An 18,157-nucleotide genomic window follows, 5' to 3' on the forward strand; every position below is an offset into this window, starting at 1 on the left:
AAATGTTAGTACCGGAAGTGCCTTAGCTTCAGGCTGAGGAGCAGAAACAGGTTGTGATGAACCAGTCAGGGTGTTGAGGAGTGTGTGAAGCTCCGTCACATAGAGACACCATCAGTGTGGTGAAGTCCTCAGAGGACATCACAACTATGGAGCTTCTTCCTCTCGTGTGTCTCTGTCTGCTGAGCTGCTCTGGAGAAACGTCTGCTGCTGGAGACGGTAAGAAAACTGATCATCACTCACTGACAGTTTTTAATTCTCACTGTGACGTCACACACGCACCCTGATAATCAGCACACATCGATAGTATTGATTGGATCGATTACAGAAGAATTACAGCTGGATGATGCTGAGTTTTAATCTCGAAATGCTCTGTAATGATGTCGTCATCACTGCTGTGCGTGCGTGCGTGCGTCAGTGTGTGTGCGTGTGCGTCGTCTCCATCCTGCTGCAGACACGCACAGGTTTCACAGAAACGCTCGTGCAGACATGAAACCTTCAGGATGTTGTGATTGTTGGACTTTGACTCTTAAAGTTCAGTTCACTTTGAACTAAAGTAGTTCCCTCAATAAAACAGAGACGTGGCGCAGATCTTCATCAGGAAGGACTTGATAGTTATTGGATCGTTAATGAGTTACATATAAACTATATAGTAGATAATGAGTTACCACAGGACAGACTGGGAGACACGTTATCGATCAATCATCAGCTGATGATGAGTTCATGGTGACGTTCATTACTGATTAGCTTCGGCTATAAAAGCTGTAGTGTGCAGCAGGTTTAACACAAACTGGTCCCTCAACAATTAAACATTAAATACATTAATACATAAATAAATATCTGTGGGTTAGAGTCACTTTATTCATGAGTTATATATGAATCAGTGTGAAATATGATACTGAATAGTTACCAAGTCAGATCATTAGTTAGTTATTAGTTAATCATTGTGTGTGTGTATTTTGTGTAAGTGTAGTGTGTGTGTGTGTGTGTGTGTATTTTGTGTAAGTGTAGTGTGTGTGTGTGTGAGAGAGAGAGAGAGTGTGTGTGTGTGTGTGTGTGTGTGCGTGAGAGAGAGAGGTGAAGCTTTAATCTGATGTCCTTAGAAAGTACAGTGAACATATTTGAATTACAAAGTTAAAAACAACCTGTGTGTTGCAGCTGAGGAACAGGATAGTTTGGTGGTTAGCTGTGTCTTTGAATCCAGTCCAATAAATCAAGATCTGACATGAATAAAACTACAACTTCTCCTGGTGTTATAAAGCTGAAGAGTTTCCAGCTGAATACATTTTGTAAAATTCAACACAAAGCTCAATAACAAAAACCTAATTAACTATACTGTACAGCTTAAATATACTTAAAATATGTCAGTGTAACACACTGAATTTTAGACGTCCACTTCAGGTGTTAAGGGGGATTTATTATGTACAAAAGATGTCTGAAAAGACATAAACAGATAAACACACACTTATTAGTGTCCGGAATCGGATGTAAACTAACTGCACTGGTGAACTGAACTATGCCAGAACTGAAACACTGATTATTAGCAGCATTTAGGTCAGTTAGGTCTCTGTCCAACCGAGCTTACGAAACCTAGGTGTTGTGTTTGACGAGGACATGTCTCTGGACCACCACTGTAAACAGTTGGTGAAGAACTGCTTCTATCATCTGCAGAATATCGCTAAACTGAGGTCCATGATTTCAAGACCTGAAATGGAGATGATAATTATGCCTTTGTTTCATCCCGCATTGACGATTGTAATGCTCTTTTTATGTGTTTTAACAAAAAGGCTGTAAATCGCCTTCAAACTGCGCAGAATGCAGCTGCAAGGCTCGTAACTGGATCCAAGAAAAGGGATCATATCAGCCCAATTTTATATTCCCTACATTGGTTACTGATTAATTTTAGGATTCATTTTAAGATTTTAGTACTTACTTTTCGAGCCCTCCATGACCAAGCTCCCTCCTACATCACAGAGCTACTGAGACCTACTCTCCCTCACGCTCACTGAGGTCATCAGATCAGAAACTCTTGATGGTCCCTGCACTCATTTTAAAACACGAGGTGACTGCTCTTTCCAGGCCTCCGCCCCTCGCCTCTGCAATGCACTACCATTGACCTTACGTAGCACAGAGTCCACTGAAGGTTTTAAGAGGGAACTTAATCTTTTTAGACAGGCTTTTTACTGATGTTGATGTTCTGGGACCTCTGTGAAGCCACCGGGATTCGTGCCATTGTGTGTTTTTTGTTGTGATCTCTGTATTCTATTGCATTTTATCCTTGTTGTAAAGCACATTGTGATTTTATCTATGAAAAGTGCTATATAAATTAAATTTACTTGATACAACGGTTACCACGACAACGGTTGCCAGCAGCAACCACCACGCTATCAGTTGCTACCGCCATCTACTGGCGTAAGGTAGTAACTGTTTCAGCCCGGCCGGGACCAGGTGTGTCTACACAGGTAAATTTAATCAGAAAATGAAGGGGGCTGACCCAGTTAACAATGCAAACAATATCTCACTAAAATGACCAGGGAGCCACATTAGTACAAGCACGACACAACCGAAACTATTATGTTAGAGGAAACAGGTGTTGAGTTATTGTTGTGGTGTGTAAAGTTGTTATCTGACTTTGTTTCCTGGTGACTCTGCATGTTAACATACTGAGTAACACATGTTTTTATCTTCCAGGTGTCAAAGTGGTCGTGAAAGAAGATGATGATGCTGTTTTACCCTGTTCGCTCAGCAACAAGGAGGACATCACAAGAAAGCTGTTTGACTGGAAGAAAGATGGTCAGAAGGAGGTGTTCATGTATGATTCAGGCATTCATCACAATAACGGCCTCTCAGGTCAACATCAGCAGTTCATAGATCGAGTCTCACATTTTCAAGATCAACTGATGAACGGCAACGCCTCCATAAAGATCCATAATACAAAGATGGCCGACAGCGGGAACTACAGCTGCGATTTTCCACGTCTTCAGCCGAGACAAACATTCAACATTGAGCTTGTTGTTGGTGAGTGCTTTCATTAAACAGTTAAAGATGTCCGCTCATTTACTGCTGCGACTGGTTCAAGAGTCCCAGATGGACTTTTGTTGTGGTCAGAATACACATCTGGCAGGGCCTCGAGCCCACAGAGCTGCAGCCACATCTGGAGAGATGACCTCTGTATCAAACATGCCTGATATCAGAGACACGCTGCAGATTATGTCTCTGTGCAATGAAATTTCAGCCGTCTATAGTAGATGAAACATGACTTTTACACAGTATTACCTGTCTGTTTCAAAACAATCTAACATGTGTTTGTTTTTCCTTTCAGATCAAGTCTTAAGAGACAGAACAGGTGAAAAAATCCCAGGTGAGTCCTGATTCTGATGACGTCACTCCCCAGCTCTCATTGATAGAAAATGGCTGTCATCAGCTCCACAGGCCTCAGTATCATTCAACACACTCACATCTGTTGAGCTGAACCTCTGTGTGTCATTCTGCTGTGTTACACATCTGGAGACAACAACATCTGTTCAGTTTGTGTCAGTGTTAAAGATTCACACTAAAAACTGCCTTTATATTATATTTATAATGACAGTCAATAGAAACTGTAAATATTGTGCTTTGATCATCTCAGTGACAAAAACACATTCAAAGTTATAAACACTCAATATTCCAGTTTATCAGGTAACACAGATAAAACTCACCAGTCTCATTAAACAGACCAGGAATTAATCTTCATGAAGGTTTTAATGATCAGATTGTGTTGAAACTGTTCAGAGATGTTGATTCAGTCTTATTGTCAGTTTGGAGACTGTAGTTTGTGTTTCTTTTAAACTGTATTGTCTGAGTAGTGTGTTGAGATACTGAGAGGTGTTTCTAATATTTATCCACCATCGTTTGAATGAATTGAACTAATATAAAAACACGCCCATTAAATCTGTCACAACCTTCAGTCAGCTATCAAGGCAAACAGATTGTATGGTTAATTTTCATTCAAGTAGCTTCATTAAAATGTTTCTTACTGACACAGTTAAGATCCATTGACACATCACAAGTGCAAACATTTAAAGATGCTTGAAGATTTTTATAGTGTAGCTCTTCAAATTTAGCAGAAATGTACTGTATATGTGAATCTGCCTCAAATTTATTTTTTATTTTTCTTTTCCTCTGTGTTTTACTCTTCACTCTTTAAATTGTATATACAAGCAGAGTATAGGTGGAAGAAACATCCTAAATTCTTTTTTATGCTATAATTGTCCTTTAATATCTCTTGTTTGTTCACAGGTGCAGCTCCAGAGCCATATATCAAGACACTTGATGAAACAAAGGACTGGCGTCTGCTGCAGTGTGAAGCTCATGGTGATCCACTTCCTACAGTAGAGTGGAAGGACAGTGATAATAACACTCTTCATGCTGAGAAGCCACAGATCTCAGACAGAGGAGGTCGTTCATACATCACTGTCAAGACTACTGTGACCAAGACCGACAACTACAGCTGTGTAGCTACACAGGAGACAATCAGCCATCAGATTGCTGCTGTGACCGCTGTGCGCTTGACAGGTCAGTGGTATTTTAATCTTCAAAGAATTTTGATTATCAGTGTATTTCAAAAAAATTAATGAGTTCAGACTGAACACACAGGTAATCACCTCAAAGTCTGTTCATGTTGAAAATGTTTCAAACTGAAGAAACTCTGAGACTTAAAACAGAAAAAGCAGATAAAAGTGTTCTGGATGGAAATAAGAAGAAGAAGTGGAGTTCATGTTTGTGCTGCTGAAACATTCACTGTAAAAACTCTCCAGCTGTTAAATTAACTGGAATAAAATCAACTTTTGTGTTCAGTCTGAATTCACCTTTAAGGATCATTTACATCATTCATTATTTTCTTCATGTTGGATATGACTACGTACAACTGTGATGATACATGACTACAATATGAGCACATACACTTGATTCATGTGTTCATTTAGTTAATTAATCAGAGAAACTGTGTTCACTGAGAGAGAAACTCTTAGTCCTGAAACACATCTGAGCTCTGTCTCCTCAAGTCACACTGGTGCTGCTTCTGGTTCTGATGCCACAGGATCTTCATCACTAAATCTTTGTCTCAGTGACATGAAAGAATGATGTTGGTACCAGCTCAGGTCCACTGAGGAGCTCAGACTGAAAGTGGTCCTGAACTCTGAGCCTCCTTTTCTGTGAAGTTTGTGGCTCCTTTCCAGTTGAGAGACAGTTTCCACAAACCAGGTGTAACACACTGAATTTTAGACGTCCACTTCAGGTGTTAAGGGGGATTTATTATGTACAACAGATGTCTGAACAGACATAAACAGATAAACACACACTTATTAGTGTCCAGAATCGGATGTAAACCAGCTGCACTGTATCTGCTGCGGCTGGACTTCCTCTGCACTTGATACAACGGTTACCACGACAACGGTTGCCCGCAGCAACCACCACGCTTTCAGTTGCTACCGCCATCTACTGGCGTAAGGTAGTAACTGTTTCAGCCCGGCCGGGACCAGGTGTGTCTACACAGGTAAATTTAATCAGAAAATGAAGGGGGCTGACCCAGTTAACAATGCAAACAATATCTCACTAAAATGACCAGGGAGCCACACAGGCCTGTAGTGAAGCTGCACAGGCTGCCTCTTCTGCCTGCTGACTGTTTAAATCCTTTACACCGACTGTTTGTGAGTTCACACCTGGACAAGTTAAATGTACATACAGGTGGTTATTGAACAAAGATTTCTGCATCACCAGACTAAAATGAATCACAGCACACAAACTGAGTCTCACACATGATGACACCGATCTGAAATGATGAGTTATGATGAGTGATAATAACAACATGAGTCATTAAACATCAGCACAGATTTTAACTCACTCTGACTAAATATTCATTAAACATTATGATTATATAATATTGCTAGAATTAAAGATTATTGAAGTTACAGAACAGTTGTGTTAGATTACTTTAGATTAGAGCTGCGAGGTACGGCCTTAAAATTATATCACAATATTTTTATGCCACATCCTGATATACGATATGTAACTCAATATATTGAAATTTTCTCAAAAGCGCTTCATAAATGTTAGGACGGGGCCACAAAATCAAATATCTCAATATGTTTGACCAAACAGGCCCTACTGTGACATCAGTATTATATAAGGATGACGATTGTTACTTTCACAAAACATTAACACGATGAGATTTCTGATCAATAATCATCATTAATGTGGATATAATGAGTCAGTGGGTAAAGAAAGTATCAGAACAAGTCGAACAGTCTGGTGAGTTCAGAACATGACGTCACTTTACTGTAATGAGCCTTTAAAACCAGGAACAGACAACAGTTATGATATATCACCATGTGAGAATATCAAATATCTAAGACAATATATAGTCTCACATCATGACAACAGTATATATTGTATATGTTGCTCAGCCCTGCTTTAGATTGTACAGGTGTTCCTATTAAAGTGGCCACACCCGAGCCCTGTTAACAGAAGGGGACAAGCTTTTAATGACCCTGTGTTTCACATTTCATAACACATTTTCTTTATTACTTTAATGTAAATAGACAACAAAGTTCACATGACGTCCTTTAATGTTTTTTTAAGCACAACAAATGTGTAAAAGTTCAGGAGCTGCTGTAAAGTCTTCACTGTTGATGTGTTTCTGTCATGATGTGAGTCAGAAAAAGTGTTTTAGTTGTAAATAGTTACAAACTCTTTAAGGAGAAGTTAGAAAAGTTTTACTCGTCTTGTTCTATCTAACAATGTAACGAGGACAACACGAAGACGCTCAGACAGGAAGAGAAGAGTTTACTCACTGATGACTTTATTATTTTATTTCTCAACTACAAACTGAACTCAGACTGAAAACTAGGAGCAAACTTTACCTCTGAATATACACAATGATAGTTCCTGTAATAATATGAGATCATGGAGGCTTTGAACTGAGTTTTTACTGGACAGTTAACACTTGTCATTAGTACCATTGTATTCAGGCTGTAACTACAAGTCTCCAACATTAATTATCAGTTTATAATTGTAGTCATTGTGACTATTAAAGCAGCAGAAGCTGATCAGAGATCTCCTGAAGGATTTGATGCTGAAGGATGAATTCAGATTCAGAAATCATGAGCAAACCTGATGTTTCACAGCAACATAAATGATCCAACTCTGCAACATGTTCCTGAAATAAAATATGGATCCTGCTGTGATCTTTAGTGAGCTTTTGTTGGCTGAGACAGAAGAATTGTACTGATTATATTATTTAAGAATCTGTGTGGAGAGATGTGAAACTGTGTCTCAGTCTATATGTGTCTGTAAGAATCTCTAAATATTGATTCTGTTCTTTTATTAATGAGTTAAAGTATATTTATGTTTAATAGTCGGAGCTTCAACAGACTCACGCTTCATAAAACCTGTGACTGTGTTGATCTGCTCCCATCAGGCCCAATAACTGTGGAGCCGACCAGCACCAAGAAGCTCACAGTGATTTTAACCTTCATGTTTCTGGACAGTAGTCAGTGGTGGAAGAAGTACTCGGATACTTTACTGAAGTGACAGAAGCAGAAACACAAAGTAAAAATACTCAGTTACAAGTAAAAGTCCACCTGAGTAAAAGTGTAAAAGTATCAGTAAAAGTATTGTGAAGAAGTTTTATATTTTATCAGATGATCCTGTGTTTTTACTGTCAGATCAAAGTGATGGACTGTAACTAAGTCCATTTATTTCTTCACTGCTGGGACCAGAACCAGAAGCAGCCTCTGAGCTGTGGAGCCCAGCAGGAGGAAACTGGACCTGAGATCAGAGCTCACATCACTGTTCCTGCTCACATTCATCCCAGTGGAGTTTTCATGTGAAACAAGTTCAGATTTCAGGAGCAGACTCACCTTTAGTTGTTCTGTGTGAGCTGTGAGGTCCAGTCTGCTGTTTATCATCTGCACTGACGTTCTGACTGATGCACTCACTTTGTATCTGTTTCAGGGTCCAACACTGGAGCGATTGTTGCTGCAGTTTTCATCACTCTGATTGTTGTTGGTGGTGTTCTAGCTCTGCTTACATTCAAGGGTTGCGTCAAACTAAATTGTAAGAAAGGTAAGATTAAATATTGTATCAACATATTAATGATGAACAGATACAACTCATTCTTTATATGTATCTCACGTTCAGAGTCTTGATAGTTGTTTTATCCTCTCTGACATTAATCATTCTGTGTGTATTAACACTCAGAGTAGGATCAAAACATTTGGGATTTTCTTGAGTATAACTTTGTTTTGTTTCCTTCTGATCCAGGTTCACCACCAAACACAAATGACGGACCACCAGACGCTGAACTGAGTGCCACAATGATTAAAAAACATTCAGGACCACTTTGAGTCTGAGACCATGCTGGATGATGGCGAGGACATTTTGTCTGGTCACTTATTTCAGTTGGAGAAGTAAAACCTGGTTTTAACATTAAAATGAATCTGAGGTTCAGGTTAGGATTGGGGTTGTGTTAAAGCAGAGAGTTGTGATGGCAGCAAGGAAAGTTGTTTGGGTGACGATGTGCATGTAGCTCGTTCTGCCTTCATCACTATGTCCCATTACCACGGCAACAGTCTCTCCCTGAACCGTCCTCATGTCCTGAACCTCATCCAGATCATAGACAGTAAGATCACAGCATGTCTGCTCGATGATCTACAGAGCAAACTCACAGTTAATATACAAGATATACACATATACAGTCCTCGACTTTATCTCACAGCACTCAGTCACAAATAGTGTCCAGGTCAAGTGTAGGACCCAGAATCCTGTCATTAGGGACTTAATGAAACCAGAACAAGGCCGTCCAAGTTTTATATACGTGTTCAGAGCCGAGGGGCTCGGACCAAAAAAGTGCCGTCACACGTCGGTGGTTCGATCCCCGGCTCCTCCCGTCCACATGTCCAAGTGTCCTCGAGCAACAGGCTGAAGCCCAAACTGCTCCCGATGGTCAGACCAGCACCTTGTATGGTAGCTCACTGCCATCGGTGAGTGAGTGAGTGAGTGAGTGAGTGGATGGATGAATGAGGGCAGCAGTGCTGTATAAATGCCGTCTATTGACCAAATATTATCAGACTGCTTGTAGCGCTTAAAGCTCCTGACTGAGCTCCACATGTGCTTTAAAACCATCAGACTTCACTGAACTAAAGCTGCTGTTAACACTGTCAGTCAGTGTGAACACTTTGTAGCTACAAGTAAATATAATGTGACTTTTATATTTGTTGCCATTATTTGGGACGAGCCTGTATTGGTTCTTTATTATGTTTCCAGGTGCTCAGGCAGTCTGTCAGGTCCAGTTACACACTGATGTTTCTGTTGTTCACTGATGATGCACTTGTAGTGTTTCATGTCACTTCAGGCAGCGCTTCATCATTTCTATACAAACGTTTGAATAAAACATGAAAAATGTCAAAACTGTGTGTTGTGACTGTTTCTGATGTTTCTGTGTTCAAACTGTGATCAAAGAAATAAAAGAGATTTTAATTTATGGGTGTGATTCTGAGATGATCTGTGTTTTACAGCAGCTGTCAGGACACCAAAGAGACAACAGAGCAGATAAATCCTCTTTAAAACAAGGTTTCTAGAGACAGTTTACCTCACTGACAGCTTCATGAATGGAGATTACAGCTGAATGTAAAGAAATCCTCATGTCTGTGTAACGAGGCCTGAGTCTGTGAGGAGACAACATGATCCAGACCTGCTGGCAGCTGTTTCTTCTCAGGACTTTGTCAGCAGGATTGAGAACAGGGACTTGATCTTCTGCTGCCGGAGGAAACAGCTGCTGATGAGGTCAAAGCATCTGAGAGAGAAACAGCTCCATGTTTTATTTACTCTCATTTATTTATTCTTACAGCTGGAGCGTTAACTGTTCATGCACCTGCACCAGGTGTGTTGTTTCATCGAGCAGCCACAGGAAGTGAAATCTGTCAGAGACGTTAGCGCCACCTGCTGCTGTTTGACTGAAGTGTTTTGAGCTGCTTCTGTTTGTGTGTCAGGTTGAATGATGACATGAATCTCAGGAGGACAAACACACTCAGTGAGGCTGTTTTACACTTTTATGGAGAACTGATTGTGATGTGTGTTGTTGTGGCATCATTGCTGCTGCAGATGTGTGTGTCTGAGTGTGTGTTTGGTGTTTGTGCCTCACACAGCTCTCTTCTGGAGAAGAAGGGTGATGTTAGCTGAAACACAGAACTGACTGAATAACTCTGGCTGATGAAATACTCTGACAAACAAAGGCTGCTTTCAGAAGACTTCAACAGATCGAAGTTTCACTGCTCATCTCAAAGGACCTTTAGTAGATTATTACAGAGAGACAGCTGTGTGTGTGTCACAGTGTGAAAACTACTGACAGGGATTGTTCCTGTCCTCAGCTGACTGCAGAGTCAGTGAACTACATCGTCTCATCAACACACGTCACCAACACCAACATGGAGCCAACTGGGCTCAGAAAAGGTCGTGAGAAAGATGAAAATCACAGTAAATCTGCTCAGTTGGACTTATTCCAATATGGAACTTATTCATTCACAAACATTTATGCCCTTTCTTTCCTGAATGTTTGTGAATTCATGACATGTCTATAAATGATACATTTTCTTATTTAGCTTTCAGTCCATGTCATTTTTTATAATGCTTTAAAAATTGAGATATTGAGTTTAGCAAACCTAAATTTTAAGTGTCCCAGATTATCAAATCAAATTCAGACACATTTTATTATTTTTTTTATTTTTATTTTGCACAATGCTCACTGATAGATGAGGCAGATCTCCTCTGGGTTTGATATCTACATGTTTTCTTCTGGTGTGATCTTAAAACATCTTCAGGGTTGCAGAAAGGTATCGTGTGTTTAGTGCGTTAGATTGATATCACAAATGTACGGTGGCCGGGAGGTGCAAACCAAGATTACAAAATGTGAAACACTTTTACAAAGCTTGAGACAAATTTACATTTTAGAAAACATTTTTACATATCATAAAACAAAATTACATTACCATAACACATTTACAAGTCCCAAAACAAATTTACGAATATCAACCATCAACCGGAAAGGGAATGTGCCAACTCCGGGGTTGAACCGGAAGTGATCACGGGGAACAGCCAATACGAGTTTTCCGATAGAGTTCATGGACAGCTAAGATGGACAGTGATCCAGTGATGTTTTGCCCGTTTTGTGGACAACGTTTGAGCCGTTTAATGCGGTTTTGTTTTTCGTGTGGTTGGTCTTTAGAGTTTTTATGGGGCATAGAACAGACTGACGGACCAGATATGCTGCAGCACACAGTATTTTAATGAGGGACACTCGTACGCTGTCATCGTGGATATGATGTCCAGTTTACACGGTGTTCACATCAGCTTGAGGTCTCTGAAAACCAAACTGAATGAAGCCGGGTTATATTCTGGTCCGTCCGTCTGGTCCATGTCATTTAAAAACTCGAGAGACCAACCACACGAAAAACAAAACCGCGTTAAGCGGCTCATGTGTTTGCCACAAAACGGGCAAAACATCACTTGATCGCTGTCAGAGAATTTCTAATATTGTCGTGGTCGTGGACTGGCTCTGTTGCTGTCATGGATCACTGTCCATCTTGGCTGTCCATAAACTCTATCAACGAAAACTCGTATTGGCTGTTTCCCGTGATCACTTCCGGTTCAACCCCGGAGTTGGCACATTCCCTTTCCGGTTGATGGTTGATATTTGTAAATTTGTTTCGGGACTTGTAAATTTGTTTTGCCGTTTGTAAAAGTGTTTCGTGTCTTGTTAATTTGTTTTCTGAAATGTAAATTTGTTTCGGGAGTTGTAAATGTGTTATGGTAATGTAATTTTGTAAATGATAAGTAAAAATGTTTTCTAAAATGTAAATTTGTCTCAAGCTTTGTAAAAGTGTTTCACATTTTGTAATCTTGGTTTGCACCTCCCGGCCACCGTACAAATGTCTCCAGAGTCAAATGTTCAAATAATGTCCCAGATGATCAAAATTCACCTGCAGATATTTGTTATTAATGGAGACAAAGTCAAAAATTGTCAGAAAAATGAAAACCTAGAATAAAGTACAGACACCTGAAAAAATACAGTTACAAAGTAACAAAGTATTTGTACTTCGTTACTTCCCTCCTCTCAGTGGCCAACACCCAGACAAAATGCGATGGCAGCTGCAGGCCTGGTGATGGCGCTTTTATTCTGAAATATTAGTACCGGAAGTGCCGCAGCTTCAGGCTGAGGAGCAGAAACAGGTTGTGATGAACCAGTCAGGGTGTTGAGGAGTGTGTGAAGCTCCGTCATATAGAGATTTACGAGAGCATAATTGGTACGAGTGCTTCAAAGTTGCTGGAACTGTGGGAAGTTAACAGCCAAGGCGAGGGACCCTTTGCTGTTAAAACCCTGTTGGGGTGGGTTGTTAGTGGCACATGTGAGGACTGGAAAGGCGACCTTGATGATGACTGCTGTCATTTTGCCACTTTAAACAGAATAACTGTCAAGTCACTTGAGCAGCTGTTGAAGAAGCAGTACGAACGTGATTTCAATGAGAGAGTTGATGAGGACCAAGAAGAAATATGAAGAGAGGAGGCAAAATTCATTGAAATTATGGAGCAATCTGTGAAGTTGCAAGATGGACATTACGGTTTGTAGCTGCCTTTCAGAAACCAAGAAGTGGAGAAAAACAAAACAAGAAAAAAAAAAGATAAAGGGGAAAAAAAAGTGGAGCGAACCAAAATGTAATCTTGCAACAGGGAACATTATTTTGATCTCAGATGCCACTGCCACCAGAAATTCCTGGATGATTGGGAAAGTAATCAAAACTTTCCCTGACAAATCAGGCATCATCAGATCTGTTCAAATTCAAATAAAGACGAATATTATTGAGAGACCAGTGACAAAACTGTGTCTGTTGGTAGAAAAGGGTAAACTTTCTGTATGACATTGTTATGTTATTTCATTTATTTGATTGTTTTGAGTTTTACCTTTATGGCTCCATGTGTGTACATAATTGTAATTGTTATGTCTTGTACGGTGTGTCAGCTGTTCCCTCTTTACCTGAACTGTCACACCTCGTGTACCTGGAGGTGATAAGATTTGGCTCATTTACCTGGAGGTGATAAGATTTGGCTCATTTACCTGGAGGTGATAAGATTTGGCTCATTTACCTGGAGGTGATAAGATTTGGCTCATTTACCTGGAGGTGATAAGATTTGGCTCATTTACCTGGAGGTGATAAGATTTGGCTCGTTTACCTGGAGGTGGTAAGATTTGGCTCGTGTACCTGGAGGTGATAAGATCTGGCTGCATTCAGGCTGCAGAGGAGGGGTTGTGATGGTGAGCTGCTCCAGCTCTAACCTGCACCTGAAGTCACTGTTTTCTTTCTAATCAGACCTGACTGTTGCAACACATCAGCGATTACGTGACTCATATTTCCGAGGAAAATGTGGGTGAGGTGTCTGAATGTGTTTGTTTGGATTTTTCAATGAAAAGCTGAAAGGCAAGGCAAGTTTATTTGTATAGCACAATTCAGACACAAGGCAACTCAAAGTGCTTTACAGGCAGTTACAGTAAAAGCATTTTAAAAAAACATTAAAACAAGTTAAGAGATAGGAAAGTAGGCTTAAATAAAATAAAAGTTACAGTGCTGTTCAAAACCTAAAAAGCAATTAAAAAACATTAAAACAAAACATTAAAACAAGTTAAGAAATAGGAAAGTAGGCTAAAATAGAATAGGTTTCCTACGCCAGCTTCCTGGTTTTTGCTGGATTTACCTCCCATTGTTCTACTTGTCACTCGTCCCAATAGGCCGTGTGTGTGTGGGTGAGTGTGAGTCAGTTCCTGTTTGAGAAGGCTGCTATATTCCCAGAAACTCGTCTCCTGCAAACATTACCTCGTGGTTTCACTGTAAGAAGATAAGGATTGAAAGTAAACCAATAAAAAAGTATCTATTTTATTGTAATGGTTCTCATAAATGCTGCTCAGTGGTTCCAACATGCTCATGCCTGCCCACTGTGGGAAGGTGTGTGTTAACTGAGGGCAGTGTGGGCAGAGGTAAAGAGCAGTTTTGCCCTTTGGAGTCTCACTGTTGGTTTTACCACCTCTCCTTTCCAGCTCCTTTCAAAACAACTACAGTAAAGCCACTCCTAAAGAAATCCGCTCTAGACTCGGCTGACATCTGAAACTACAGACCTGTATCTCTTCTCTCATTTCTCTCTAAAACCCTGGAACGTGCCGTCTACAACCAACTGTCCTCCTACCTTTCGCAAAACGACCTCCTTGACCCTAATCAGTCAGGCTTCAGGACTGCCCACTCCACTGAGACGGCCCTCTTCACAGTGACTGAGTCGCTCCGGGCCGCCAGAGCCTCGTCCCACTTGTCAGTCCTCATCCTCCTCGACTTATCCTCTGCGTTTGACAAAGTCAACCACCAAATCCTCCTCTCCACTTTGGCCAAACTTGGCATCGCTGACTCTGCTTCAACCTGGCTCGCATCATACCCGACAGAACGCACCTTTCAGGTCATGTGGAATGGCTCCTTGTCCAAACCCTGCTCCCTGGAAACTGGTGTCCCTCAAGGCTCAGTACTAGGACCGCTTCTGTTTTCACTATACACTAGATCACTAGGCTCTGCAATCGCATCACATGGATTCTCTTACCACTGTTATGCTGACGACACCCAGCTGTTCCTCTCCTTTCCCCCATCCTCCAACACCCACGTTGCCACGCGCATCTCAGAATGTCTAGCAGACATCTCCGCTTGGACAACTGCCCATCATCTCAAGCTCAACCTTAGTAAAACTAAACCCCTCTTCATCCCGGGGGAAAGACTGCCCTCACATGGACCTGTCAGTCACTGTCGAGGACGTCACAGTATCGCCTTCATCGACTGCGAGGAACCTGGGTGTAATCCTCGACGACGAACGATCCTGCACCCCCAACATCACCGCGGTGGCCCGATCCTGCAGATTTGCCCTCTACAACATCTGCAGGATCCAGTCTTTCCTCACAAAGGAAGCGACGCAACTCCTGGTTCAAACGCTGGTCATCTCCCGCCTCGACTACTGCAACTCGCTCTTGTCTGGACTCCCAGCCTCTGCGACTAAACCGTTGCAACGTATCCAGAACGCTGCAGCGCGCCTTGTTTTCAATCTACCTAAACTCTCCCATGTGACCCCCCTCCTCCGCTGTGACCTCCACTGGCTTCCTGTTGTGGCCCGCATCAGATTCAAGACCATGGTGCTGGCCTTCAAGGCCGTCAACCGAACTGCACCCATCTACTTCCAAACACTGATCAGACCACACGCCCCTGCGCGAGCACTTCACTCTACTACATCAGCTGGCCGGCTGGTACCGCCATCGCTAAGAGCAAACAAAGACCACCCAGCGAAATCCCGACTCTTCTCTGTTCTGGCACCTCAGTGGTGGAACGAACTCCTGACCAATGTCAGGACAGCAGAGTCACTCGCAATCTTTCGCAAAAGACTCAAGACTCACTTGTTCAGACTTCACCTCGACACCGCATAGCATGAGATGACTCCCTCCCCCCCACCAACTCCCCCCCCCCCAAAAAAAAACACAAAAAAACCCCAAACATCATATGCACTTGTATGTTCCTAACTCTAGCACTTACATCGTAGCACTTATGAAAGGTATCCTTGTTAAATAGCAGCTTCTTTGCTCAGAAGAGGGCTTAAATATTCTTTCTATCTTTTCTACTTTATCAACAGTGATATGTTGTGTTTTCTTTCTTGTGACAAATGTACGCGTCTGCTAAATGCCCTAAATGTAAATGTAAATGCAAATGTATCAACATTTTGTGTCAGTGTGTTCAACTGAACTGAGTTTAAACACACAGTATTAACTTCTGCCACGAGGAATCTCTCAATCTAACCAGTGAGATAAAGACTTAGTTTGACGGTGTTGTGAAGCAGCGTGGGAACTTGGGAGTTGTTGTCTTCCCTGTTAAACAGCCTCCACATAGTGCTGCAGGAATGAGTCTTTAAACCCATAAATAAGTTTAGTCATAAATCGTAATGATACATTTTTGCATGTTTAGTCCCCTCTTCTCAAAGTCAGTGGGCTTTTGGTTAAATACCTGAAACATTGTCTGTGGTTAACACATGAGCTCAAGAGATTTGTATGTTTTGTTCCACAACATAAAATACATCAGTAAATAACTCATTTGCATTAAAAAACACTTATGTGTATTAAAAAGGAGCGAACACTAAACAGAGGTTTTCTGGGACATAAAACCAAATGTAAAAAACTTGATTGCAGTTGTCTCACTGATATATTTTCAATATTTAGCTCATTTTCTTCACATTTAGCTCATTTTACTCAAATCTGAGGCATAATTGTTGGATTTGTTAGTCTAAATGGGTCACCTGGCTGTAACATTTAGATTCAACATGTTTGATGAAAAAAAGTTAAATGTTAAATCAAAATCTAACATTTAGATTTAACGCTTAACTTTTTTTTTTTTTACATATAAACATTTTTTAACAATTTATGTTCCAGATGTGAAGAAAATTAGCTAAATATAGAAAATATCAGTTTGAAAACTGCAGTCAAATGTTTTACATCTGACACTCGATATAAAACATCATCAAGCTGAACTGGGGGAGATAATGACTCCATAAATTTGCTGACAAATCCTGAAAACAGACGCTTCTTACATGTGCAGAACTTGCCTGAGAAATCTCCTGTTTTAAAGTTTCCTTCAGTATCAAAGTAATCCACTGATAGTTGTCTGTTCATCAACAGGTTCACTGCAAACAGGAACTACTAACAGCTAATTCGGCAAAGTTTTAATGGAGTTTTATTTCTGTTGCTTTTCCGTTTTAAAACAACAACAAGTTGTTGAGGAGAGTTTTACTGTGAAGCTCCAGAAATGTTTTGTGGACTATGAAACTTCACCTGACTTTACATCAGCATGAGGGAGGAGATGATGACTGAGTTTTTGTTTTGTTTGAGTGAACTATTCTTTTAATTGTATTTCCAACAAATTCACACATACTTTGCTGGTATGTGCGTGCACACAGGGCCAGCTCTTGTCAATAGACCTTGTGTGTGTGGGTGAGTGTGAGTCAGTTCCTGTTTGAGAAGGCTGCTATATTCCCAGAAACTCGTCTCCTGCATACAATACCTCGTGGTTTCACTGTAAGAAGATAAGGATTGAAAGTAAACCAATAAAAAAGTATCTATTTTATTGTAATGATTCTCATAAATGCTGCTCAGTGGTTCGAACATGCTCATGCCTGCCCACTGTGGGAAGGTGTGTGTTAACTGAGGGCAGTGTGGGCAGAGGTAAAGAGCAGTTTTGCCCTTTGGAGTCTCACTGTTGGGTTTACCAGCTCTCCTTTCCAGCTCCTTTCAAAACAGCTACAGTAAAGCCACTCCTAAAGAAACCCGCTCTAGACTCGGCTGACATCCGAAACTACAGACCTGTATCCCTTCTCTCATTTCTCTCTAAAACCCTGGAACGTGCCGTCTACAACCAACTGTCCTCCTACCTTTCGCAAAACGACCTCCTTGACCCTAATCAGTCAGGCTTCAGGACTGCTCACTCCACTGAGACGGCCCTCCTCACAGTGACTGAGTCGCTCCGGGCCACCAGAGCCTCGTCCCACTCGTCAGTCCTCATCCTCCTCGACTTATCCTCTGCGTTTGACAAAGTCAACCACCAAATCCTCCTCTCCACTTTGGCCAAACTTGGCAATGCTGACTCTGCTTCAACCTGGCTCGCATCATACCCAACAGAACGCACCTTTCAGGTCATGTGGAATGGCTCCTTGTCCAAACCCTGCTCCCTGGAAACTGGTGTCCCTCAAGGCTCAGTACTAGGACCGCTTCTGTTTTCACTATACACTAGATCACCAGGCTTTGCAAACGCATCACATGGATTCTCTTACCACTGTTATGCTGACGACACCCAGCTGTTCCTCTCCTTTCCCCCATCCTCCAACACCTATGTTGCCACGCGCATCTCAGAATGTCTGGCAGACATCTCCGCTTGGACAACTGCGCATCATCTCAAGCTCAACCTTAGTAAAACTGAACTCCTCTTCATCCCGGGGGAAAGACTGCCCTCACATGGACCTGTCAGTCACTGTTGAGGACATCACGGTATCGCCTTCATCGACTGCGAGG

General features: G+C 41.3%; 1 protein-coding gene and 1 long non-coding RNA gene across 3 annotated transcripts in view; both read left to right on the top strand.

The window, feature by feature from the left end:
• Positions 1 to 53: 53 nt before the first annotated feature.
• The window catches only part of LOC140997862 (butyrophilin-like protein 1), a 43,750-nt gene continuing 25,646 nt past the window's right edge, over positions 54 to 18,157 (top strand). Inside the window, exons 1-4 of one of the 2 annotated variants that reach the window (XM_073467921.1) lie at positions 54 to 216; positions 2,689 to 3,015; positions 3,320 to 3,358; positions 4,276 to 4,551. In XM_073467921.1, the coding sequence (XP_073324022.1) occupies positions 147 to 216; positions 2,689 to 3,015; positions 3,320 to 3,358; positions 4,276 to 4,551 (712 nt within the window). In that variant the 5' untranslated portion in view covers positions 54 to 146. The remainder of the gene's footprint in view (positions 217 to 2,688; positions 3,016 to 3,319; positions 3,359 to 4,275; positions 4,552 to 18,157) is intronic. The other variant, XM_073467922.1, reaches the window with a different exon arrangement.
• On the top strand, positions 7,326 to 9,444 carry LOC140998348 (uncharacterized). The gene is made up of 2 exons (XR_012179425.1): positions 7,326 to 8,100; positions 8,299 to 9,444. It is a non-coding gene; the product is annotated as an uncharacterized lncRNA (long non-coding RNA).

The sequence above is a fragment of the Pagrus major genome, chromosome 6 (assembly GCF_040436345.1).
Source record: "Pagrus major chromosome 6, Pma_NU_1.0".
Taxonomy (NCBI): Eukaryota; Metazoa; Chordata; class Actinopteri; order Spariformes; family Sparidae; genus Pagrus; species Pagrus major.